General features: G+C 39.8%; 1 protein-coding gene across 8 annotated transcripts in view; it reads right to left on the bottom strand.

Moving 5' to 3' along the window:
• Window positions 1–26,245, bottom strand: part of zbbx (zinc finger, B-box domain containing) — a 109,590-nt gene that overhangs the window by 81,182 nt on the left and 2,163 nt on the right. The window contains exons 1-7 of one of the 8 annotated variants that reach the window (XM_043702156.1): window positions 25,415–26,090; window positions 23,366–23,451; window positions 19,039–19,181; window positions 14,376–14,489; window positions 7,824–7,920; window positions 6,765–6,819; window positions 6,584–6,684 (exon numbers count right to left, since the gene is read on the bottom strand). In XM_043702156.1, coding sequence (XP_043558091.1) covers window positions 6,584–6,684; window positions 6,765–6,819; window positions 7,824–7,920; window positions 14,376–14,489; window positions 19,039–19,106 — 435 coding nt within the window. In that variant the 5' untranslated portion in view covers window positions 19,107–19,181; window positions 23,366–23,451; window positions 25,415–26,090. Of the gene's footprint in view, window positions 1–6,583; window positions 6,685–6,764; window positions 6,820–7,823; window positions 7,921–14,375; window positions 14,490–19,038; window positions 19,182–23,365; window positions 23,452–24,016; window positions 24,172–25,414; window positions 26,091–26,245 lie in introns of those variants that run through there. The other 7 variants (XM_043702158.1, XM_043702157.1, XM_043702155.1 and 4 more) reach the window with 7 other exon arrangements.

The following is a 26,245-nucleotide window of genomic DNA, read 5'->3' on the forward strand; positions in this document are numbered from 1 at the left end:
CAAGAACACTATTAACATGCGCTGAAGCATAAAATTGAGTGTAAAACAAATGGAATTATGACCCAAGGAATGTTGCAAATTTACTTGCTATTCCTTTTTTTGAAAGGTCAGCTTCATGTAATCAAACCATATAATTTACATTCTTCAACCACAAGCCATTAGCCACATAACAAAGAGGATTTTAAATCTTTACATAATTTAGAGTGCAATGTAAGTTAAAATTCTATTCCGTAAATTGAGAAGACTTGTATTTTCAACGAGATTGCTATTAATTGTATGCTGAAATTCAGAATTGTGCAATCATTTTATTTTTGTTTGGGGCAAAAGATCCAAAGACTCTCTAACTTCAGAGAAAAAAATCCTTAACACCATGTAAACAGATGACACATTGTTTTTAAAGCATATCCCTTGATTTTAGAACTTTGGCAAGAAGAAACATGCTTTCAATGTCTGTCAGGTCTCCTCAAGGCCTTGTGGGTTTCAATAAGGTCACCCTGCATTCTTCGAAACTGCAATGGCTACTAGCCTAATCGATCTTACCCACATAATCTGCCCTTCTCCCTCACATCCATCCCAGCTATCAGTCAAGTGACCCTTCTCTGTACAGCTTCTAAAACACTTATATTCTTTCTTTAATAAGGAGACCAAATCTGTTTTTGGTATTCCAAATGTAGTCTCACCAAAACCCCACACAACTCCAGCAAGAATTCCTTACTCTATGTTCAATTGCCATTGCTATAATTTACATTCTTAAAAGCTTATTATACCTGCATACTAAATTTTTGTGATTTCTATACTAGGGCATTCAGATCCCTTTGTATCTCAGATTATTGCAATCTCTATTTAAATAATATGATTTTCTATTCTTCCTGCCAAAGTGGACAAGTTCACATTTCCTATATTATTCTCCATCTGCCAAATTCTTTAACACTCATGTAATCCGTCTATGTACCTTTACAAACTTTCCAATCTGTGAGTCATTAACATATTTAGCAACCACATATTTGGCCCCTTCATCCAAGTCATTGAGATAAACTGTCAATCACAGACACAACACTTCATTCATTAGATCTTGCAACCTGATAATGACTCATTACCGCACATTCTTCATTTCCTAACCTAATTTCCCAGGTCATTCAGCCAGTTGTCATCATGCTCTCATAATTGCCTTGAATTCAAGTTTAAAATCCTAGTCTTAAATCTACTCTTATTTCTCTCAATTGATGTGAAACTCAATCATAGTATGATCATTGCCATGTCTGGTTACATTCACAATGAAGTTGTTAATTAATCCTGTCTCATTGCATTCTACCAAATCTAGTGGCCTGCTCTCTTAAACATTTCTTAAACCTCCACAAACTCATCCTCCAGGCTACCTTGCCAATCTGATTTATCTAATCTATTTGAAAATTAAAATTGATTTTGATTATTCTTCTACCTTTCTCACAAGCACCCATTATCTCTTACTGAATATCACATCGTACAGCCTGCAGGGGGCGTATAAACAGCTCCCACAAATGACACTTAATAGAAAATTTCTCTTTTCTACCCATGCCGATTCCACACTAAGACCAATTTTCATTCTTGAAGCAATACTGTCCTTAATTAACTGAATTACCTGCCTATTTTCTGCCAACTACTTGTCCTTCCAAAATGTCATGTACCAATGAATATCCAGGCATTTGTCACTGTGGAGCCATGGGTCTGTAATGGCAATCATTGCAGATACTCATTTTAATTTGGGTTGTTGATTCAAAGTTTTGTCACAAATGCTAATATGCAGATATGGAACCTTTAGTTGTGTTTTTTTTTGTTATTTTTGTAACCTCGAACATTATCTGGTGATGTAGTTTTATATTTGTTCATCCTGTCCTTTCTGCCACACACAAGGGAGTAATATCCCTTAATGCTACTTTACTCTCTTCTATATTTAATTTTTCAAATCTTCCCTACCTTGATCACCAAACCCCATTATTGAATTTAAAGTTGTCTCTACAACTCAAGTTCGATGATTCATCACAACACTAGTCTCAGTATGGTTTAGGTGAAGGCCATCTTAATGGTATAGCTTCCACAGTATTAGTGTCAGTACCCCACAAATCATAATTTCTCTCACAGCAATATGGACCCACACATTTAGCTGTTTTAACATTTTTTAATATTTACCCCCTACCAATTTGCTCATAATTCAGGTTGTAACCAGAAATTACCATCTTTGGCATTCTGTTTGTTAAAGCTGTTTGTATTAGCACCACCATATATTTCCTCACTCTACTTATATGGATCACAACATGGATCTTACCCTCTCACTGCGGGCACTACATCAATCCACAGCAGATATTTCAAATCCTGGCACAGGCAATATAGTCAACTAGATAGTTCTCTGAAGTCAAGAAGGACAGAGTGCATCTCCTGATTAAACTGGCTCTTAATACCACTAAATTCCAATAAACTCACCACACCCCAAGCTGGCTTCTTCTACATGATGCTATGGTTAACTTGCTCATTTATCACACAACCATCAGTTTTGTCCATACAGTCGGCAATAAATTTGAACCGTTGGACAATTGCAAGGCTAAGGCTCCTCCATTATAATTTCTGGGTCTCCATACCCATCTTACTTTCAACTCAGGTTCATGTGTCCCTGGCAAAATCAGAAGAACTGAACTTAAGAAGTTTGACTGCCATCTGGGAGAAAGCATCCAGATAACTCTCCTCTTCCTGATTTGTACGATGTCTGCAGTTTGGCCTCCATCTCAATGACTCTGATGTCAAGCTCCTTATGCTGTAGACAGTGCAGATGTGCTTTGCCTGGATCACACTACATCCAGAAGATTCCACATCCTGAATTTGCAATCCATCCTGCCAATTTATGTTCTAACAATTTTCTTTTCTTAACTAATTTATAACATGCACTAGCACAACAATCAATACTATTAACATTTACCAGTCATAAAGCCTTACAGTTACAAAAGTTTTACAAGATGTTGAAAGACAAAAGAGCAAACTGCTCAGCAACCCATCACTAATCTGCTTGTCTGTGATGTGATCTTTATTTTTTTGTTTAAATTTGCTCATTTCACTGGACTAAATGATTTGGATATGAGACAGGATATGATAGGGTAGGGTGGGAAGGGATAGAATAGGATAGGATAGCATAGCCTCACCCTACACCTTATAAACTTGTTAGTTCCTCCTTTCATAGCTGTATGCACAATTAAGGCAATCTTAGATTAGATTAGATTACTTTAGATTACTTTACAGTGTGGAAACAGGCCCTTCGGCCCAACAAGTCCACACCGACCCGCCGAAGCGCAACCCACCCATACCCCTACATTTACCCCTTACCTAACACTACGGGCAATTTAGCATGGCCAATTCACCTGACCTGCACATCTTTGGACTGTGGGAGGAAACCGGAGCACCCGGAGGAAACCCACGCAGACACGGGGAGAACGTGCAAACTCCACACAGTCAGTCGCCTGAGGCGGGAATTGAACCCGGGTCTCTGGCGCTGTGAGGCAGCAGTGCTAACCACTGTGCCGTGCCGCCCATGAATGTACCATCCATGGAAACCATATCATACAGCATTATATCATGGCAATATATATGCACCAACATTATTTGAATCAGTATCTATTGAACTTTTGAACTTAACAAATCATACAGTTAAGTTCAATTTCAATGTAAGTAATCTAATCTAATCTAATGGCACCATGTATGTTCAATTAGATGTTGTCGCCATGGGATCCCAACTGGGCCCAGTTCAAGCTAACAGGACATTATTGAAATGGGCCACAACACACTGCAGCACCCAGGAACTACAAGCAGCAGAAGAAAAATACCTATACAGCATATTCAAGAAGAGCTGGAAGTTTTTGTTGCAAACGTTTCGTCCCCTGGCTAGGCGACATCATCAGTGCTTGGGAGCCTCCTGCGAAGCGCTTCTTTGATGTTTCCTCCGGTGTTCATAGTGGTCTGTCCCTGCCGCTTGCGGTTGTCAGTTTCAGCTGTCCGCTGTAGTGGTTGGTATATTGGGTCCAGGTCGATGTGTTTGTTGATGGAGTTTGTGGATGAATGCCATGCCTCTAGGAATTCCCTGGCTGTTCTCTGTCTGGCTTGCCCTATGATAGTAGTGTTGTCCCAGTCGAATTCATGTTGCTTGTTGTCTGCGTGTGTGGCTACTAAGGATAGCTGGTCGTGTCGTTACGTGGCTAGTTGATGTTCATGTATGCGGATTGTTAGCTGTCTTCCTGTTTGTCCCACCAGAACCAAGGACCCGATACCCAACATGAGCAAAACTAATGTAGTGTACAAAATACCATGCAAGGACTGCACAAAACACTATATAGGACAAACAGGAAGACAGCTAACAATGCACATACTTGAACATCAACTAGCCACGAAACGACACGACCAGCTATCCTTAGTAGCAACACACGCAGACAACAAGCAACATGAATTCGACTATGAACACCGGAGGAAACATCAAAGAAGCGCTTCGCAGGAGGCTCCCAAGCACTGATGATGTCGCCTAGCCAGGGGACGAAACGTTTGCAACAAAAACTTCCAGCTCTTCTTGAATATGCTGTATAGGTATTTTTCTTCTGCTGCTTGTAGTTCCTGGGTGCTGCAGAACAGAACCACAGCAACGAGCACCCGAGCTACAAATCTTCGCACAAACTTTGAATTCAAGAAGAACGGGTACCCAATAAACACAGTCCACTGATTCTTAAACAACAAACCCAAACAAGTAGACACAACATGCTCAGAAACTCTAGCCACACTACCGTACATCAAAGACATCTTGGAGATGACTACCAGACTATTCTGACCCCTTGGTATCGTGTTAGCCCACAAACCTACCAACATACTGAAACTGCTATGAAAGAACCCACAACCAACAAAACGATTGTCATTTACAAAATACTATTCAAGGTCTGTAACAAACACTAAGTCAGACAGACAGGTTGATAACTAGCTTCCATATATCCACCAAAAACTATAACTCACTATCACTTACATACAGTCGAAGAAGGACACCACTTTGACTGGGACAACACATCCATCCTAGGACAGGCTAAACAGAAACTTGCATGGGAATTCCTTGAATTCCTTGAAGTCTGGCATTCAAACCGGAATTCCATCAATAAACACATTGACTTGGACCCCATTTGAGAAATAGAACCAGAAATGATATCACCCACCTTAAGAGACCAAGACATATAAACAGAAAGTGGGACAGAACACCAGCGCTTCACCAGAGGCTCACTGATGATGTTACCGAGCATGGTGATAAAACGTCTGAAAATAAACCTACCAGCTCAGCAAGAAAACTTACAATCTTAAAGAAAGCTTGGTAGTTAACTGTCAGTCATAATGCAATTTGTTCATTCTCCATGCCAGTACCTCTATCAAAGTTCAATTTCCAACTAATTAGCACACTCCTCTCAAACATATAATGCTGTTTTCTCTTTAGTGGTATTTCTTGCCAAAGTCTTGACAGTGCAAGACAAAAAAAATTGTGTCAAAACATACCATTTTTCAGCATTACAAAAATCTAATTGAACTATATAACATTTGAGAGGACTTCACAGGACAGATGCTTAAATGATGTTTCTCCTGGTGAATGAATCTAGAACTAGTGGACACAATCTGAAAAATAAACGATCTGCTATACGAGTTAAAGATGAGGAGAAATCTCTTGGGAATTGTTCTCTACCGCAGACAGCTATGAAGGCTGGATAACTGAACATTTTCAAGGTTGAGTTAAAAGATTTTTGATCTGCAAGGGAGTCAAGGGTTATTGGTGCTCAGGTAGGTAAAGGGAGTTTCAGCCACAACTAAATCAAGTACTATTTTATTGAATAACAAAGCAAGTTCAAAAATCTGAATCGGTGATTACTGGTCCTATTTCTTATGATTTTATGATAAACTAGTTACATTAGAATGTTAGAACAAAAAAATGATTGGCTTGGTTAACTCTTTGGTAACATTAAGAAGGATAAAACTGTTGCCAGCTCTGCATAAAAACATTATGCTGGGGTCTCTGTGTTCTCAAATAATTTGCCAGGATTCAATTTGGTCAACTTCACAGACAATTTATGGTACACATATCTCATTAGTTAGACATCTCATAAATCAGTTCATAATTTATTGTTTTATTTAATTTCCTGATAATCTTATTAGGACTATAAACTAGTTAGATTGCATTTATTTTTGTCACATACATTGCTTAAAACTATATTTGAAATATTATGTTACCACTCGATGATATTAATCACATGTAATATACAGGGACAAACACAGACAATAATTACACTTCTAAAGTAAAATTGTTAAAGATGCGTGCTTTAGTTTGCTTAGATTTCAGACTTATTTAGATCAATAAGCTTTATAAGCTCAATCAATCATCCTTTATAAACTTCAAAATTTGCACATGCATTTTATTTGCTCTTCTCATCATTAAAATGAAGCATCACAACCAGGTCATCAGTTTTCATATTTCCACTGACTTAGCTATTATTGTCGAACAAAGTGAAATACAGATTTTATTTGACAATATATCGCTTGTCTTCCATACCAGCACAGGACTTCTGATCTCACACTGTCCACACAATTTCCCCTTAACTTTTAGATTTTCAGTTTCACTAACTGCATCGATGATTGCGTGTTTCCGAGGCTCTGTAATAAGCAGAATGAGAAATCATTTCATATGCTAATAATCCGCATTAACACAAATCAAATCAATATAATATCTGTACCTTCAGGATGATCCTTCAGTATTCTGATTTTTGTCTTTCCAGAAGTTATCTGTGACTGAATAAACATAAATTTCAAAGGATTGCTTTGCAGAAGAGCAGTAAAAGTGACTATGTGTATGCACAACCATTTACACACAACTACTGCATCTGGTTATATCAACATTTTTTTAAAGTGTAAATGTCAGACCTGGAAGAAAATGTTAGCAATGACAAAATTCTAATTACATGCTGTTTAAACAAATAAATGGAAATCTCTCAAAGATCTTCTCAAATCTGCTCAGAATCCCTTACATAAAATTAGCAGACCTACTCTTTGAGTAGATTGATGCAAACCTTTGAGGCCCAAACATCGAGTTACAATGCTCCCATTAATCTCCAGTCACTAATTTTGCAGCAGTTTTTCATTCCCCAGCCTCATCCAATTGTAGCCATGACATTCAATGCTCATGTTATTCCAACAACCAGTTATTCTGCTTCCCGTAGACATCTAGACATCCTGGGCAAGTCCACATATGTCCATGCAATAAGACTGCCACATGATCCTCACACACTTCTTCCATTAATGCCTGGCCTCCAGTGATCCAGAAACTGGATATTTTGGGCAATCAGAATGGAAGTGGGATAAGGTGAGGGGTGCAGAGATGGATGGAAGAAGCAATATATTCAAGCTGAAAGTGGTGCAGCATATGAGTGATAATAATGATGGTGAAACAACTGACACAACTATAAAATACAGTTCACTTGCTTTACCACCCAGTGCCAACAACTAACATCGAGGTGCAGCTACATTTCCATCATGGGAATAAATAAAGCAGATTTGGGCAGAATTGGATTGGACAAAAAAGTGAGCTAGCATTAAGATAGAAACATTCGGCTAAAAGGGCTCCTTGATTTCCATAGTTATTCCCAATAAGGTTATCTCTATAACAGTTATTACAATTCCTCAGTTGAATTTCTCAAACATTGCATCAAATGTTACAAAACCAAATGCAGCAATTAATGTATATCATCCCATGACAGACAGTTTTATATCTCTTTTAATTTGATGTCTTTCCTTACCTTCTGATTAAAATTTTCTTTATTTCTCAGCACTACCTGCGCATGATTTACAAGACTCCCAATCTGTCCAGACTTCCAATGATATGGTCCTGATCGCCTACAATACCCAAAATGAAGGTCAAAATTGCAGCACTCCCATTAAAAATTATAATGATTCAATACCAGTAACTATTTTATCTTGCATATTATCAGGAGATGATTGAACAGCTGGCAGGGTTTGGGGGGGGAAGAGTTGGAGATAGTGAAGTTAGCCGGATGCTTGCTTTGCAATGCAAACTGCATAGGTTAAATTACTGCACCAGTAAAAGTTACTATGAAGGGCTCCACTTCCCTGAGACATGGTGAGGCTCAGGTTAAACCACCACCAGTTGTCAGTCTCTAATGAGAGAACAGCACTATGGTCTGGTGAAATTAGATTAGATTCCCGTGTTCTTCTCTTACGTGAATTTTTTTTAGATTAGATTCCCTACATTGTGGAAACAGGCCCTTCGGCCGAACAAAGTCTACACCGACCCTCCGAAGAGCAACCCACCCAGACCCATTCACGTACATTTACCCCTTCACCTAACACTACGGATAATTTAACATGGCCAATTCACCTAATCTGCACATTTTTGGACTGTGGAAGGAAACCAGAGCACCCGGAGGAAACCTACGCAGATACGGGAAGAATGTGCAAACTCCACATAGGAGCTGCCTGAGGCATAATCTGCACATTTTTGGACTGTGGAAGGAAACCAGAGCACCCGGAGGAAACCTACGCAGATACGGGAAGAATGTGCAAACTCCACACAGGAGCTGCCTGAGGCAGGAATTGAACCCGGGTCTCTGGCACTGTGAGGCAGCAGTGCTAACCACTGTGCCACCGTGCCGCCACTATAGTTAAAAACTACGGTAAAACGTTTCACTTACCATCAAACACTACAGTGAGGCAACTAATTCAGATTACGAAGTGATATTAAAGAAGAAATAAAACCATAAATATTAAGTCGTTCTATGGAGACATCTGGAGCAAGCAACCATTCTATAGATATCTATGAAGATTTATTATGGCCAGATTTCACACTACACAGAAATGAATATTTTAAAAATCCTTTTTTATTTATTGCAAGAAGCCAAACTGAAAATCACAGTCAATTTAAAATTGCTTTAGAGCAAGTTAACAATACAACCTACTCCTGAACCAATAAACATTTTATAGGTAGTTGCCAAATGCAAATATAAGATATACCCACAAATTTAGCAAGCATGGAAATTAATTAAAATTACTTACAGACAGTCCCCAAACTGAAAGGATAATCCCAATGAAAAACTTATTTTTTGACTCAGTGAGCTTTTTCTGAATTTAAATTTCATAATTTGTAAAATCATCTTGAAGGATTTCAAATGTTGAAGCAGTAAGAACTTGCTCAGTTTCAGAAACAGAGGAGATAACATTTCTGTTGGATTCAAAGTATGTTTTACTTCCACAAGTGTGGCCATCATACTTTGGAAAAGCATGTACTTGAAACATGTTAAGATTCAATTGATTAAGAGTCAACACAGTCACTGTGGAATTAGAAGTAGACCATTTGGCACCTCCAGTCTGCTCTGATGTGGAGTACGATTATTGTTTGTAGTTTGACACCCCATTAGCTTATGATATAAGCAAGTTTTGAGAAGATTTGTACCTCATGTTGAGGTTCTGCTCGCTGAGCTGGAAGGTTCAGTTTCAGATATTTCATCACCATACTAGGTAACATCATTAGTGAGCTTCTGGATGAAGCACTGGTGGGATGGTCCCACTTTTTATTTATGTGTTTATGTTTCCTTGGGTTGATGATGTTATTTCCTGTGGTGATGTTATTTCCTGCGGTGATGTCATTTCCTGTTCTTTTTGTCAGGGGATGGTGAATGGGATCCAAATCAATGTGTTTGTTGATAACATTCCAGTTGGAATGCCATGGTTCTAGGAATTCTTGCGCGTGCCTCTGTTTGGCTTGAACTAGCATGGATGTGTTGTCCCAGTCAAAGTTGTGTCCTTCCTCATCTGTATATAAAGATATCAGTGAGACAGGGTCATGTCTTTTTGTGGCTAGTTGATGTTCATGTATCCTGGTGGACAGTTGGTCCAATATCGTGTTTGTTACAGTTCTTGCAAGGTATTTTGTAAATGACATTAGTTTTGTTTGTTGTCGGTCTAGGGTCCTTCAAGTTCATTAGCTGCTGTTTTAGTATGTTGATGGGTTTGTGGGCTACCATGAGGTCTGAGTGATCTGGTAGTCATTTCTGAGATGTCTTTGGTGTAGGGGAGAGTGGCTAGGGTTTCTGGAAATGTTCTGTCTGCCTGTAAGGGTTTGTTGCTGAGAAATCGGCAGACTGTGTTCGTTGAGTACCCGTTCTTTTTAAAATACCATATAGGTGATTTTCCTCCTCTTTGTCGTTTCTGTGTAGTGGCTCGTTGAAATAATGTTCTAATAGCAAGCAGATAGATTTCTGTTAGGTAATGGAGTTAAAGATTATCAAGAGTAGATGGGAATCTGGAATTCAAACTACAAACATGACCATCCCACCAGTGCTTCATCCAGAAGCTCACTAATGATGTTACCTAGTATGGTGATGAAATATCTGAAACTGAACCTTCCAGCTCAGCGAGCAGAACCTCAACATGAAGTACAAATCTTCTCAAAGCTTGCTTATATCATAAGCTATTGGGGTGTCAAAAGAGTTGGAAGCTTCAGGAATTGTCTCCTGGCTGCTACTCTCTCAAATTTCTTTTGAATCTTTTTCCTCCTGATTAGAGAACTGCATGTAAGAATCTGTGTCTGAATTTTCGTTTTTTGTCAAGGGGTGTGTTTATGGAATGGTACTAGTTAACTAGTTGGAACAGTTAACTAGTAATAGTACTATATCTATTATTCTGTTCGGTTTTTTAAATAAAGTTATGTCAAATTCCTCTTTCTTTGGTTGTATTTTAACTGCAGTGTTTAAATAAATTGTGTTTTGCTTAACGTCGAGTAATTTGGCCAGTCGCATTACATCTGGAACAGACACTTTACGTCTGCCTTTAAAATAAGAAAACATTAGGGTCTAGGCTATCTTCTTAAAATATTTTGAGGGGATCTGGTCTGGGTCATCACATACAGTTAGCACTCTGCAGAGTTTTCATTTTCTTGTTTCTCCTCAGATATCTGCCTTAGTTTCCTTGAAGAAGGTTAACGTATATATTTGCATAATTCACACTATTTGTCAATGATCCTTACAACTTTGTTTGACTCATTTTGTTTTTGGTGGTAGAATAATTATTTGTTGTTAACAAAAGAAACCTGCCTAACTTGTTCTTAATAGTGAAACCTGACACAGTGTGTGATATATATTTGGCCGATATTTGAGAAGATTTGTAGCTCAGGTTCTCGTTCAGGTAGTAAGTTTGCTTGCTGAACTGATAGGTTTGTTCTCAGATGTTTCATCACCATGCTAGGTAACATCATCAGTGAGCTTCTGGTGAAGCGCTGGTGTTCTGTCCCATTTTCTATTTGTGTGTCTTGGTCTCTTAAGGTAGGTGATGCCATTTGAGTTTCCCTTTTCTCAGAGGTTGGTAAATGGGGTCCAAATCGATGTACTTATTGATGGAGTTCCAGTTTGAATACCAGTCCTCTAAGACTTCCCGTGCATGTTGGTTTAGCCTGTCCTCAGATGAATGTGTTGTCCCAGTCAAAGTGGTGTCCATCTTCATTTGTATATAAGGATACTAGTGATAGCTGGTCATGTCTTTTGGTGGCTAGTTGGTGCTCGTATGTCCTTGTGACTAGTTTCCTGCCTGTCTGTCCAACTTGGTGTTTGTAACAATCCTTGAATGGTATTTTGTAAATGACATTTGTTTTGCTGGTTGTTGGTACAGGGTCCTTTAGGGTCATCAGTAGCTGTTTCAGTGTGTTGGTAGGCTTGCGGGCTACCATGATGCCAAGGGATCGGAGTAGTCTGGTAGTCATGTCCGAGATGTCTTTGATGTATGGTAGTGTGGCTAGAGTTTCTGGGCGTGCTATGCCTACTTGCTTGGGTTTGTTGTTTACAAATCGGCGAACTGTGTTTATCGGGTTGTTCTTGAATATGCTGCATAGGTATTTTTTCTTCTGCTGCTCGTAAATCCTGGATGCTGCAGTGTGTTGTGGCTCATTTAAATAATGTCCTGATGAAGTTCCTGATGAACATCCACAAACAGAGCTGCATCAGGACATTATTTACAAAAGGGAAATCATGCTTAACAAATCCATTGGACTTTTTTGAGGAGATAACTAGTAGAGTTGATCAGAGGGAGCCAGTGGATATGGTTTATCTGAACTTTCAGAAGACTTTTGACAAATTCCCACACATGAGATTATTGTGCACAGGAGTGGGGGTAATGTTTCCTGCCTGCTAACCAATTTTAGTTACTAAATACAAAGTAGGAATAAATAGGTCTTTTTCTGAATGGCAGGCAGTGACTAGAGGACAACTGCAAGGATTGGTACTAAGACCCCAGCACTTCACAATATATATTAATGATTTAGATGAGGGAATTAATCATAATACAGGTGCACAAATCCTCGGAACCAGCTGGTTTTCAGAATTCAGCATATTTCAAATTTCAGAATAAATGTGACAGTTAGATGGTGAAATTTTTAAAAATCTTACCGGAGGAGCAGACTCAGTGAGTAAAACAGGCCTTGAGAGAGAATTGGGGCCTGCCGGTGCTGGACCATGCCCCCACATGTCACATCTGAGTGACACATGTTGCGCTTTACAAGGCATTGGTTAGGCCACTATTGGAATATTGCGTGCAAATCTGGTCTCCTTCCTATGGGAAGGATGTTGTGAAACTTGAAAGGGTTCAGAAAAGATTTACAAGAATGTTGCCAGGGTTGGAGGATTTGAGCTACAGGGAGAGGTTGAATAAGCTTGGGCTGTTTTCCCTGCAGCATCAGAGTCTGAGGGGTGTCCTTATAGAAGTTTATAAAATCATGAGGGGCATGGAAAGGATAAATAGACAAGGTCTTTTTCCTGGGGTGGGGGAGTTCAGAACTAGAGGGCACAGGTTTAGGGTGAGAGGGGAAAGATATAAAAGAGACCCAAGGGGCAACGCAGAGGGTAGTATGTGTATGGAATGTGCTGCCAGAGGAAGTGGTGGAGGCTAGTATGATTGCAACATTTAAAAGACATTTGGCTGGGTATATGAATAGGAAGGGTTTGGAGGGATATGGGCCGGGTGCTAGTAGGTGGGACTAGATTGGTTTGGGATATCTGGTCGGCATGATGAGTTGGACCAAAGGTCTGTTTCCACGCTGTACATCTCTGACACGCATCGAGTGGGTAACGACTTGGGTTAACTGTTTGCACGCAAAGCAACCTTGTTAATGAGAAAAAACCTTAAAAAAAACCTTCAGACTTTGGAGCTTTTCGGATTTCGGACAAAGGGTTGTTTACCTGTATCTCAAATTTGTAGATGACACAAAGCTGGGTGGCAGGGTGAGCTGTGAGCAGGATGCAGTAATGTTACAATGTGATTTGACAGGCTGAGTGAATGGGCAAATGCTTGGCAGATGCAGTATAATGTGGATAAATGTAAGGTTATCCACTTTGAAAGCAAAAATAGGAAGGCAGATTATTATTTGAATGGCTATAAATTGTTCAGCAATACTTGGATGTCCTCGTGCAACAGTTGCTGAAAGTAAGCTTGTCCTTGCAGCAGATAGTAATGAAGGCAAACTGTATGTTGGCCTTCATAATGAGAGCATTTGACTACAGGAACAAGGATGTCTTGCTGAAAATATACAGTGCATTTGTGAGGCCGCATTTGGAATACTGGTTCTGGTCTCCTTATCTGCTCTTGTTATAGAGGGAATGCAGTGAAGGTTTACCAAACTGATTTCTGAGATGGCAAGCCTGACATATGAGTAGAGATTAAGTCGGATGATCTCATATTCGCTGGAATTTTGAAGACTGCGGGGGGATTTCATAGGAACCTGCAAAATTCTAAAAGAACTACGCAGCTTAGATGTAAGAAGGATGTTTCATTAGTGGAGGAGTCCAGAACTAGGGGTCACAGTAAGGATAAGGGGTAAACCCTTTAGGACTGAGATCAGAAAAAAAAATCTTCACTCAGATAGCAGTAAGCCTGTGGAATTCATTATTATAGAAAGTGACTGAGGCCAAAACATTGTGTTCTTTCAAAAATGAGGCAGATATCACTCATGGTTGGGCAATTAGGATATTGAGCCATGATCATATTGAATGATGGAGCAGAATTGAGACATTGAATGGCCTATTCCTGCTCCTATCTTCTATCTTTAATTCTCCTTCTCTTAAAACGCTTCCAGAAACATCAATCTCTGATGATGATTTGATCAACCAACCTAATATTATTTGGCGACCCAGATAAGATTTTGTTTGCTAAATGCTCAAATAAAGCCTATTGGGAATTTTTAAAAAAAACATTGAACATGTTACGTAAAAGTACAGTTATCATTGAAAATATGTCCATCTCATTCACAAATTTAAACAAAAATAAGCACAGCAGTAACTCCCTACACTTACTCTCGTTCCTCCTTTTCCTTACGCATGGTTTGTCGAAGTTGCTGCAACCTCTGTTCCATTACATCACTGTCTAGTTCTAGCTGCAGAGTTTCTAATCGTAGCTCCCGAAGATTTCTAGAGAAAATAGAATCAAGAATTAAATGCTATACATGGTGGGAAACTTAATCTATGCTAAACTAATAAAGGTAACCAAATAATGATTAATGTGTCTTCACTCCCGCTTCAAACTGTATTTTTAGAATCTGTTCAATAATGAACAGAAGGGAACATCAAGTGACAAATATCAAACTTTCAAATACTGAACCATTCATTTCAGAAATTTAGAGTTCCAAACACCGTCTGTCTCCATCTATCCACAGTTGCAATGAGACCATGAGACATGGAACAGAAATAGGCCATTCAAGCGATCAAGTCACAGAATCCCTACAGTGTGGAAACAGGTCATTTGTCCCAACAAATCCACACCAACCCTCCGAGAAATAACCGACCCACACCTATTCCCCTACCCTAATATCCTATATTTACCCCTGATTAATGCTCCTAGCCTACACATCCCTGAATAATATGGGCAATTTAGCATGGTCAATCCACCTAACCTGCACATCGTTGTATTGTGGGAGGAAACCGGAGCACCCGGAGGAAACCCATGCAGACATGGGGAGAATGTACAAACTCAACGTAGACAGACTGAAACTGAACAGGGGTCCCTGCTGCTGTGAGGCAACAGTGCTAACCACTAAGCCACCATGTCACCAGTGTCTCCAGATATGTGGAGATGGTGGCATAGTGATAATCTCACTTGATAAGTAATCCAGAATTTCAGGTTAATGTTCTGAGGATGTGGATTTAAATTCCACTGTTGAATTTGATTAAAAATCTGGAATTAAAAATAGTCTAATGGTAACTACTCAATTATAGTAAAAAAAATCTCTGGCTCACTAATGTCCTTTATTGGAAAGAAATCTTCCTTCCTTTAGGGAAAGAAATCTGCTGTACTTAGCTGGGGACCATAGTAGTGGGTAACCAAATAAAATGACAAGGAGTCTGAGACTAAGGCTGGTAAGGCTAAAAGGAACAACAGACAGGGAGGTTATTGAGTACAGTAGGTTTGGCAGTATAAAGTGCATTTGTTTTAATACAAGAAGTATGATGGATAAGGCAGATGAACTTAGAACTTGGATTAATGCGTATAATTATAATATTGTAGCTACTACAGAGACCGGGTTGAGAGAGAGACTTCCTAGCACCGTAATCTTCCAGGATTTAGATATTTCAAGTTTGATAGAAATGGATGCAAAAGAGGTGGGGTGAGTTGGATTACTGATTAGAGGGAATATCACAGCTGTACTGAGGGATCTCACCTTTGGAGGGCTCACCCATCGAGGCCATATGGGTGGGGCTCAGAAATAGGAAGGGTGCAAAAGCTTTGGTGGGATTGTACCACAGGCCTTCCAATAGCCAGCGAGTGATATAGGAACAGACATTTAGACAGATTATGGAAAAATGTGAAAACAACGGGATTGTAGTAGATTATTTTAACTGCCCCTGGATTGACTGTGACTCGCTTAGTGCCAGGGGTTTGCATGAGGCAGAATTTGTTAGGTGTGTCCAGATGGTGTTTTGAAACAATATGTAAGTAGTCCAACTAGGGAAGGGACCATACTGTACCCGGTTTTGGGGAGTGAGCCCGATCAGGTGGTCAAAGTTTCAGTGGAGGAGCATCTCAAGTCTGAGACAATGGCTGAACCAATAATCCACAACTCCACTTTCCCCCCTTTCCCCCATAATCCTAGATTTCTTTACTAATTTGAAAATCTATGGGTCTTAAATACAGTTAATAACCCAGCCTCAACAGTCACCAGGGGTAAAGACCTTGAGAAATTCATAATACTGAAAGAAGAAATTCTTCCTCAACACGACTGAAATATGCAATCTCTCATTTTGGATCTACTTCACCATGTTATGCATTTCTAAGTGCTTTTATTATATCCTTTAATGACAAATCTAACATTTACTCAATAATGGAGGTTAGACTAACTGAAGACTATTCTAAATGAAGATTTTATTTCAATATATTCCAATGCTTTACTGACAAATGTAATCTTCAACGTATTTATCTGAACTTCCTACTCGAATCACCAGAAATAGAGCCTCCACTATGATATTCTTCATTGCACACTCATAACAATACATATGCAAGCCTACAACATTTGACAAGTATAGTATTTTTCCCATGTTTCTTTCACCTCCATCAGTAAACAACAATTTTGTTTTTTTATAATCAGTACCCAATTTACAATATTATCAATGTTTGTTGTTGGGAATATAGTCTTTAAATTTTTGTGGGAAATACTATGAGATTTGACTATTTGCATATTCTCTAGATTGAGAGAAGTTGTACCATGCGAGACCTCTTGGAAAATAAAGCCAATGGTTTGATGTGTACTTTAAGTCACCCAGCTGTTTTTACAGGAGCAGCTGCAAAGCCAAGCTTTCAAGAAAAAACAAGTTGGAGTTTATTACTGGAAAAATCTAACTTTGAGGGGTCGAAAGGCCCCTCACGGTTGCCTGGCAATGTTCTCTGGAATTAGGTCTCTGTTGTATGGATCTAAGTGTCAGAGAGTAAAGAAGCAACCTCAGAAGCTGCAGTCTCTTTCCTGAAATCCTGTTTCTTATAAGTTGTCCCAGGAACCTGATAGATTATCCAAATACCAGTCTATGTCTCTGCCTGGTAAAAGCTGGAAATAGTGCACTGTGACCAATTCTCCACAATTTTAATCCAAGCTGGTTGAATTCAGAAGTAGACACTGGTCATCCATCTACAGTTGTCAACAAATCAGTTTCATTGAGAGAAAATTCAGTGGCAATTACATTATGTCCTATGTCTGCAGATCATAGCTTAGGAGCTGCCTTTTGATTTCAGAATTAATTTTGCTTTTAATAAACTGACTAACTTCATTTTTTTAAAAAGAAACTTGATGGATGTCTCATTTATTTTTAATAATGATACAAAAGAGAAGCATTTGTTCCGTTTGATGATTGAATCAACACATTGAAACTTATGATGTGACTGGTGAAGTTGAGAGGGTCAATTATCAACACACATCTCGTGTCACAGTCATAACATTACGCTTGCTCTTTGCTGTTACTCATAAGTGGTTGAGTGAGTGAAATTTCATGCTCAAGAATGTTTTTGCAATAAATTGGTAAATTATTAAGTAAAGGACATTGCGTCAACTAAATTGACTCTGGACAGTTAAATGTATCTAATTGTCCAATGTGATTTGCATATATGAACATCTACAATTTTTAGCTCCTCGCCATGAAGAACATTTGCCAGGCTGGCCCATTCGGTTACTCCTTCATGGAGATGTAGTGGCGTTCTCACTGGTCTTGTAAACGAGAGACATGGGCGAGTTTTCTGTGGAAATTGCATTCATGAGCCATTTCATCAGATGTCGAAATCTGAATTCAATAAAATCTGGAATTTAAAGTTAATCTAATGGTTGCTGTGTAGCCACTGTTAATTGTTGTAGCGAACCAGGTGGGTTCTTAAAATTTCCTTTAGAGAATGAAATCTTCAGCTTTTACCTGGTCAGGCCTACATGTGACTTCATAGGAATGTGCTGGATTCTGTGCTGTGGGCGGCATGGTGGCACATTGGTTAGCACTGTTGCCTCACAGCGCCAGAGACCCGGGTTCAATTCCTGCCTCAGGCGACTGACTGCGTGGAGTTTGCACGTTCTCCCCGTGTCTGCGTGGGTTTCCTCCGGGTGCTCCGGTTTCCTCCCACAGTCCAAAGATGTGCAGGGTCAGGTGAATTGGCCATACTAAATTGCCCATAGTGTTCGGTAAGGGGTAAATGTAGGTGTATGGGTGGGTTCGCTTTGGCGGGTCGGTGTGGACTTGTTGGGCCGAAGGGCCTGTTTCCATACTGTAATGTAATCTGTAATCTGTAATTAACTGCATCTGAAATGGTCATAAAGATCTGTAGATATGTATTTTTAAATAAATTCTTAACAAACATGTGAGCAGCATGTCCAAATTAATCCAAGTTTAACAGATTTACTTTTCATCTTGAGGATACTTGAACATGATTTTATTTATCTTATCAATTTATTTATGTGGATGCAAAACAAAATTGACACACATCTAATCTTTTTAAAGCCAAAGAATACAAAGCTTTAGTGGAAGCCTGAGATTGGCTATACACAAAAATATTTTATCCTATATGTTGTAAAATCCAACCTTGTGAATTTCCAGCTGATGTGCAATAAAAAGTAAATTACACTGATCATTTAATGTGCCATTAGTTTGGATTAAAACCAATCACTTCGGAATGCCACATTTAAAAATTAACTGCCTATCACCCATCTGGACCTGGCTTAATTGATACATAGATTGAAAGCACCACATCAACTAGATTTGCAAATAGATTTAGTTCGGAAGTTGAACTGCTGAATGCATTTCATTCAAATCATGGTCTAAATCTGAGAAATTGGCAAGCACTATGGTCATGGATAAAAATTCAAGTGAAGATTAGAATCTGTTTACCCAAAGTTTTATCTTTCCATTAAAACTTCTACTTCAGATCTTCATATCCACTAAAACTTTACACTTTAACAAAACTGAAGTTTGTGCAATATGCTGTTATTTCCTTTACCTTGCTTTTAACTTAACAGATGTGCCAGATTTGTTGCCCGGAATCACGACAAAATCATTGGGATTCATCTTCACTGATTGCGACAATTCAAAGTCTAGGAATAACTGTTGTTACATCCAACAACAATGTTAAAATGGAGATTTCTGAAAAAGAAAGGGTCAATTTATTACATCTGTAAAATTTTAAAAATAATTACAGTTCTCCACTAGATTAACCTACATTCATTGCAATAGTACATGACAGAAGAGAGCTAATTGCAACATTATGGACTGTAGTATTGTGGTATTAACTGGCTTTCCCAGATCTGAAGCAAGAACTAATGGATTTAGTATCTGGAATTCCCCAGAAGTAAATCTTGATCTCAACCAGACTATTTGCTAATTCACCAGGTCAGTGTTATGGAGATTGATGAAACCTTACAGAAGTTGATGGCAAACAAACAATGATGGGTTAATTATTAAATATTTAACACTTAAACTATTGCTAAACCATTACAGTTATCAACATAGAAAACAACATTTTCATCAAATGTAATTCAAAGACCGCCAGAACATTTTTTGGCTAATTATGGTTTCAAATTGTTCGCTATAGTAAAGGAATCACGCTTGAGTTCAAAAGCAGAGAATTGAGAGCTTAGATCTACACATTTTAAAGTTGAAGAAGATGTTGAGAAATAACGAAAACTAAGAAAATGTCCAACTTTAAGGTGTTATAGTTTCTGAGGGATAAATAAACTATGGAGAGGATAGAAAGGATTTTACTAGAATTATGCCAGTCATGAAGGAAAACTGGGGCTGATACACCAGAACAAAAGGAAGTAAGAAGAGATTTAAGAAAAGTTCTCCAAATTCTAAGAGTTAAGAAAATTAACTCTTGTTGAAAGAGCTTTCTGTTGAAGGCTTCCAGCTTGCACTGATCAGGACAAATAATAATGCCAAATTTCAAAAGGATCAACAACTTATATTATGTAAGAAAACATTTCATCAGGCAGGCAAAAATCAGGATACTACTGCTCTTATTTTTCTTTTAAAGCCACAGAAGGTGGCAAATGCAACCACAGTACTCTTGTAAAATTGCATGTTGTATATCATACATTCTGCATCTACATTGCACCAAAGATAGGGATGAACAAAACTTTTAATAAGAGCACTAATTAACTAGTGAATACAGTTAAGTCTTGAGCACCGTTGCAACCCAGGCAAGCAGGGCGCATTTGTTGATACTAATGGAAGAAGAGGTGATCCACTAGTCAGATCACTACCCAGTCTCACCCCTGCTCTTCAGCCATGCTATTGATGTGGTTGGTCGAATTATATTACTAACTACCTTCAAGTTAATGGTGGCAAAGGAGACAGTATTAGTAATACATTCTTGAATATAATCATTTTTTGGCACTTCTTTAGTGTGACTAACACTTGCAATGACCCTGCACATTGTGGGGATCTTATTGCGGGCTAATGTAGACAGTTGATTGTCAAATTGATTAGAAATAGTCAACGGATAGTAACATTCTAGTAGCTGAAAATTAATTCTTCATTATCCAATACATGGAAACATTGTATCCAAACCATTACAGTTTAGCTAGTAGGGCAGTTACATTTAGTGTACAGAACTTCAATCATGACAGATTTCAGAGGTCATGATTTTTACTGTGTTCAGTGCATTCTCATGCAACTGAGGAATAAATCCAATTATCTGGATACCTGCAAACATGATGGCACCTTTGGACACCTCAAAAGTACTCAGTCAGATCATCCACTCATCACTTTTTGGTTAAGATACTTACAAACTCTGTAGTTTCTCAATCTAGTCCTGAATTTTGATGCCCAACATATCTTAAGGATGGGTGAAATAACTCCAAAGAGGCTGGTATTTCATCACCAAGTCACCCTTTATTCACATAATATATAGCACTTGACATTCATCCAGCTTCCTCAGAGCCAACTCTCAGAGCAAACAGAACCTGTGGCATTCCTGTTTATATCTATCAGCCAGGGCTCCTTGATTGGGACTGTTAACCTGGTCCAATCAGGGAACTCATATTCTATGAGGACTACCTGGTTGACCTTGAAAAATCACTACATTCCTCCCCATCTAAGTCTAGGAATGTAGGCCTGTTCTTTTTCTTGTAGCTTCTCTTGGGGCATTTTCACACCAGGTTTGGTTGCTCTAACTCAGCCTTATTTACAGGAGGTGTGTACAGGACTGTAGCCTGTCTCATGTGCCCAGAGCATCTCAGAACAAATATATTCTCTTCTTCAAGTGGTAAAGGCATCAAGGCTGCAACATCCACTGTGTCTATCTCAGACTCAGAGGTTTCTTCGATGCTTGACAGAGGAGGGAGAACCCATGGGTCCGCCAGCTATTCTGAGGGGCTGGGTATGTTTTGCTTCTGCCCCATTTGCCAGTCTGCAGCTTTCATGTTGTCTCCATGCTTGTTCAGGACCACCCCACCACCTGAACACTATATATCACGGGATCTGACCTTGCATCAACCATGCCTTTTAGCCACAGCTCATGTCCAGTTTCATGAAGGTCAGCACCCCCTGCCAGCTTTGCGTATAAATCCTCTATGTTAGGGATTGCTTATTTATCCAACTGTGTAAAGTGGTTTAGCATTTATTTAAAATCCCCACAAAGACAAACCAACCCACTGGGCTTCACAATTAGTACGACCAGTTCTGCCCATTCCACAAACTACACTGGTTAGATGATTCCTACACTTTCCAGCCTTCTGATTTCTGCCTCTACTTTTGCATGTAAGGCAATGGCACTGCGTGGCCCTTGCAAAATCTTGGAATTGCTTCTGGCCCAGAGTCATAGAGATGTACAACACTGAAACAGACCCTTTGGTCCAACTCATCCATGCCAACCAGATATCCTAACCCAATCTAGTCCCACCTGCCAGCACCTAGCCCATATCCCTCCAAACCCTTCCTATTCATATACCCATCCAGGTGCTTTATTAAGTGTTGCAATTGTACTAGCAAGATGGCACTGGTTCCTTTGATAGTCCCTAGACCTTCCTGTGTATTTAATCAGGACTTTGTGTATTTAATCAGGACTTAATTCAGGCAGCAATTTTCTAACTGAAAAATATTGAGCCAATCTAAGTGAATCTTGCTCAACCAATTTTGTCTCATCAGTTTTGGGATGAAGCTATTTACTACAATCATTGGTAACTGAACCAGCTGTTTCTTATGCCAGACCAGAATTGAAGTTGTACCCTTAATTTGTAAATGTTCCCCACTATAGGTTCTCAGTCTAGCGGAGGTCTTGCATAAATTTAAGGGCTGCAGATCAGAACAAAGTTTGTTAAACACTGGTCCTGCAATTACTGATACAGCCACGCCAATATCAAGCTCCATCAGAACTGGGTGACCATTTAACTATAAGTTTATTTTGATTGATTCTGATTTGGATGTTGCTTAGCAATTTATCTGTTCCAGTAAGATATAGGTAGGCTTTCCACAATGTGCACTTGCCTGGATACTGACCTATGAGTTCCTCTACTTAATTCCGGCCTAGTGGGACTCTTGCTATCTCAAGTTCACAACAACTACAATGGCTTGCTGGCCTGGATCATGAAGAAAATACTTATTGCTTGGCTGTGTTTTGGGGTTTTGCTGTGGACTACGCTAGAGTCCCTCTGTTCAGTATATGTTCTGAGTGAAGCTATATAACTGCCTTAACGCAAGTCGTGTCCCCCAAATTCAGTCAGCCTGGCTAGGGTGTTCACTTCCATAGGTGTACCCTGTAACTCATGTGTTCAACTTATTGTATTTTCCATTGACTCAGCCAGTTGTAGTGCCTCTGAGTCTAGTTGGGCTTTAGCCAGAAGGCACTTTTACATGGTTACATCATTAATCCCACTCTCATCACCACCAAAATAATTCCACAGAGGCAGGTATCCCATTACCTTTTATTTACATGTGTATGATATTTGATACTGGTCCTGCTTTCTCAGAGTGAACAGAACCTCTGGTATTCCTGTTTATTCAGCCAGGACTCCCTGATTGGATCAGATTAACAGCCCCAATCAGGAAACTCAATTTCTATCATGTCCACCTGGCTGACATTGTTTACAATCATTATACAGAGGAACCTCAATTATTCAAAGGACACGGGCGGGGAGTATTTTGTTCGGTTAATCAAATGCTGGATAATTGATGCCAGATAACATAATTAGCTAATCATCAGGATCTTGCAATTTTGTTCGGATAATTTGAAATTCAGTTAAGCAAATGCTGGATAATCGAGGTTCTTCTGTAATGGGGAAGTTCCTGAAACTTACTCATTTTTTTTATATCCCACTCCCATTAGTTACCTGGTTTTCTCACTCAGTTGGATGTGCAGGAAATAGAATATCCTTCTCTCATCAATTGGCTACTGGACACATAACTGTAAATTTTCCTGTTCAGAACAGAGACAGTTTTATAATATTGGCACTTTATTCTCATTATCTTTGCTATTTCTGCTATGCTTTTTTATGCTCCCTATTGATCAAGGGTTGATTTTCCAATTTAATGGTGATGGTGGAATGAGGGATGTACCAGGCCCTGAAATTACAGATTATCGAAGTTTACAAGTCTGTAGCTGATACCTTCATGGATGCTTGGATGTGGGATATTATAGCTATGCTTAGTTTGTCTTTCTAGCACACCAATAATACCATCTTATACAATCTTACTTCATCTGGCTAAGGGGTTCTCTAGACTTTTGAGGGCTTTTCACATGTGGCCTGGCTAGTACTTTCTTATTAAACTCACCATATTAACACCTGACCATACCCATACTAAGTCCAACACATTCTTTCTCCATCTTACTGTGTGCTATTTCTGGAACAACCTTTAAAAGACCATTGTGTCCTAGACAAGCTTTAGCATTCTGAAGCTGCCTTTCTCAGTCAAGGGCATTTTATGAAGATGTGTGAGAAAAGAAAAATAACACCGTGACACTGTGACAGAGAACTGGAGACCTTGGTTGACACTGTGATGCAAAGGTCCTCTTCCTAGAGGATCGGCAGAGAAGACCACACCACCAGACCGTGGCACCTTTGTCCAAGGTCATCTCCAAGGTCAGTGCCATCTCAACATGTGGAGGAATGGCCAACAATGTGAAAAGAAAGTCAATGATCTTCTATGCTGCACCAGGGTATGTGTAAGATTCTTTGCTAGCTCACATTCACTCTTTCTCTACTACTGTACCAACCTCCCATCACGGTCATGCTGTGTTACACTCACTACTTCCTGCATCATCTCCCCTCATCAGCTCTCACCTTCCCCACCAACTCCAAACCCCCACACCTCCAACACCGAATGGCCTCTGCACTGCACCTTCACACCCTCGGAACATCTCATCACTTTTTGACCAGCACTAACAGCCATGCCACTGAGTTTCATGTCTCTCAATTCCTCCCTTTCTCTCATTACAGGGTAATACAACCCATACGAGGGCACAGCAAGCCCAAACAATGCTTTGACAGTGAAATGAGTACATGGCCCAAATATGTCAGTCAGCATCCAACTCCCTCTTTCAGAGAGATCAGACAAAAACAAAATTACAAACATGGTTTGCTCCAACATTTTCTGGCCAACCTTCTAATGGTGAAGCCTGCAAAACTCCGTCACAGCACAGAAAGCCTCAGAAGATTCAGCAGCAGCTGCTGTATTCTGGTGATTGAGAGTAAGAGTTTAAACATCCCAGGTCTTCCAAAAGAAAGTACATGATGACAGCAAGACAAGTGTCCAGAGAGAAAAGGATGGCAATCTGCATGAGGGTGGGAGCAGATTTAGAGGGATGTCTGACTGGAAGGAGTGGGTGTCATGGGGACTTGGAGAGTAAAGTCAGTTCAGGCTGAGGGTTAGGTTCGTTGAATGTTCAGGGTGGTGTGGGGGTAAGGTGTTGGTTTCAGACTCGGTCGAACATAGGAGGATTGTGAGGTTGACTCGACCAGTGGATTTGTAGGGCCGGGTCAGCATGAGGTTTTGCAAGGTCAGGTCTGGGCATGAGGACTCAGTGTCATCAGATCGGGAGTCTAGGGGGACTTGGTGAACTAGGTCAAGATGTGGGGCAATTCAGACAGACAGTCAATTAAGGTGGGGTGTAGGGTATTGGGAGCTTTCACAGAGTTGAATCAAATAGGAAGGACTTGGAAAGTCAAATCTGGATGGGGGTGCATTCAGATTTCAGGTCAGGATATCTGGGGGGTCTCAGAAGTACAAAGGAGCACCAGGTCAGTGAGCGGGGGATTGAGAGGGTCAGGTCAGGTAGACTCAGCAACGAGTCGGTTGGTGTGTGGAGTGGCAAGGAGAGACAAGTTGAGGGACAATCAGGTCGGAGTGGAGTTAGGGATTGTGCAATTGCATAGTCTAACCTGGCTATCATTTTGCGGGTTACTACTCAGGTGAGTCAGTTGGTGTTTCAGATTCTAAATGAGACTTGCAGACATTCATGCAGTGTCCTGGGGAACGATCCATGCAAATTGTAAACTTCTCATGAAATCTCGATATATCTGGACTTCCAAGAAGTCCCAACAAAGCTCCCTCCTCTTAAAGAAACCCAAGGTCATCTCAAATGTTCCAATCTCCTTGTACAGCTCTACAGCAATCCCATACACCACTTATATTTCCTTTACTGTGTCTTCCAGGGACAAACTGTCTGATATCCCACCTACTTAAGACATTTCTCATCAAATGCTTAGGCGTCACTGTCAAACTTGCCCTGCAGCAACTCCACTGCAACTGATCCCTGGCTTTCTTTCCCCACAGATCCCTTATCCCTCATTCTCACCCAATGCAGTATCAAATCCTTCACCACATTCTTTCATCATGATATCACTTCACCCTCTCCAACCAACTTCCTTGATCCCTCTTGTTCCTTTTCTCTGAAATCTTGTCCTTTTCACAACAAGCATCCCACATTCCAAGACATCTCCCTCATTTTCTCCCTCTCTCTCTTTCCCACAGTCTCCAACTTCCTCCCCCTCCATTTTATCTTCCAGCACTACCATGTTTCTTCACCTCCTCCATTGCTCTATCTCAGCCTTCCTCACTAATTCCTTTACCTCTCCCATTCTCAGCCACTCTCACTTTCACTCACAGACACACTCCCTTTCACCCTCACCCCCTCTCTTTTCTGGTTTCTTCACACTCATCCTCTCTTCCACCCACTACCTCTCCCTCCCACTCTCAGCAACCCTCCCTCC

This window comes from Chiloscyllium plagiosum, chromosome 13 (genome assembly GCF_004010195.1).
Source record: "Chiloscyllium plagiosum isolate BGI_BamShark_2017 chromosome 13, ASM401019v2, whole genome shotgun sequence".
Classification (NCBI taxonomy): domain Eukaryota; kingdom Metazoa; phylum Chordata; class Chondrichthyes; order Orectolobiformes; family Hemiscylliidae; genus Chiloscyllium; species Chiloscyllium plagiosum.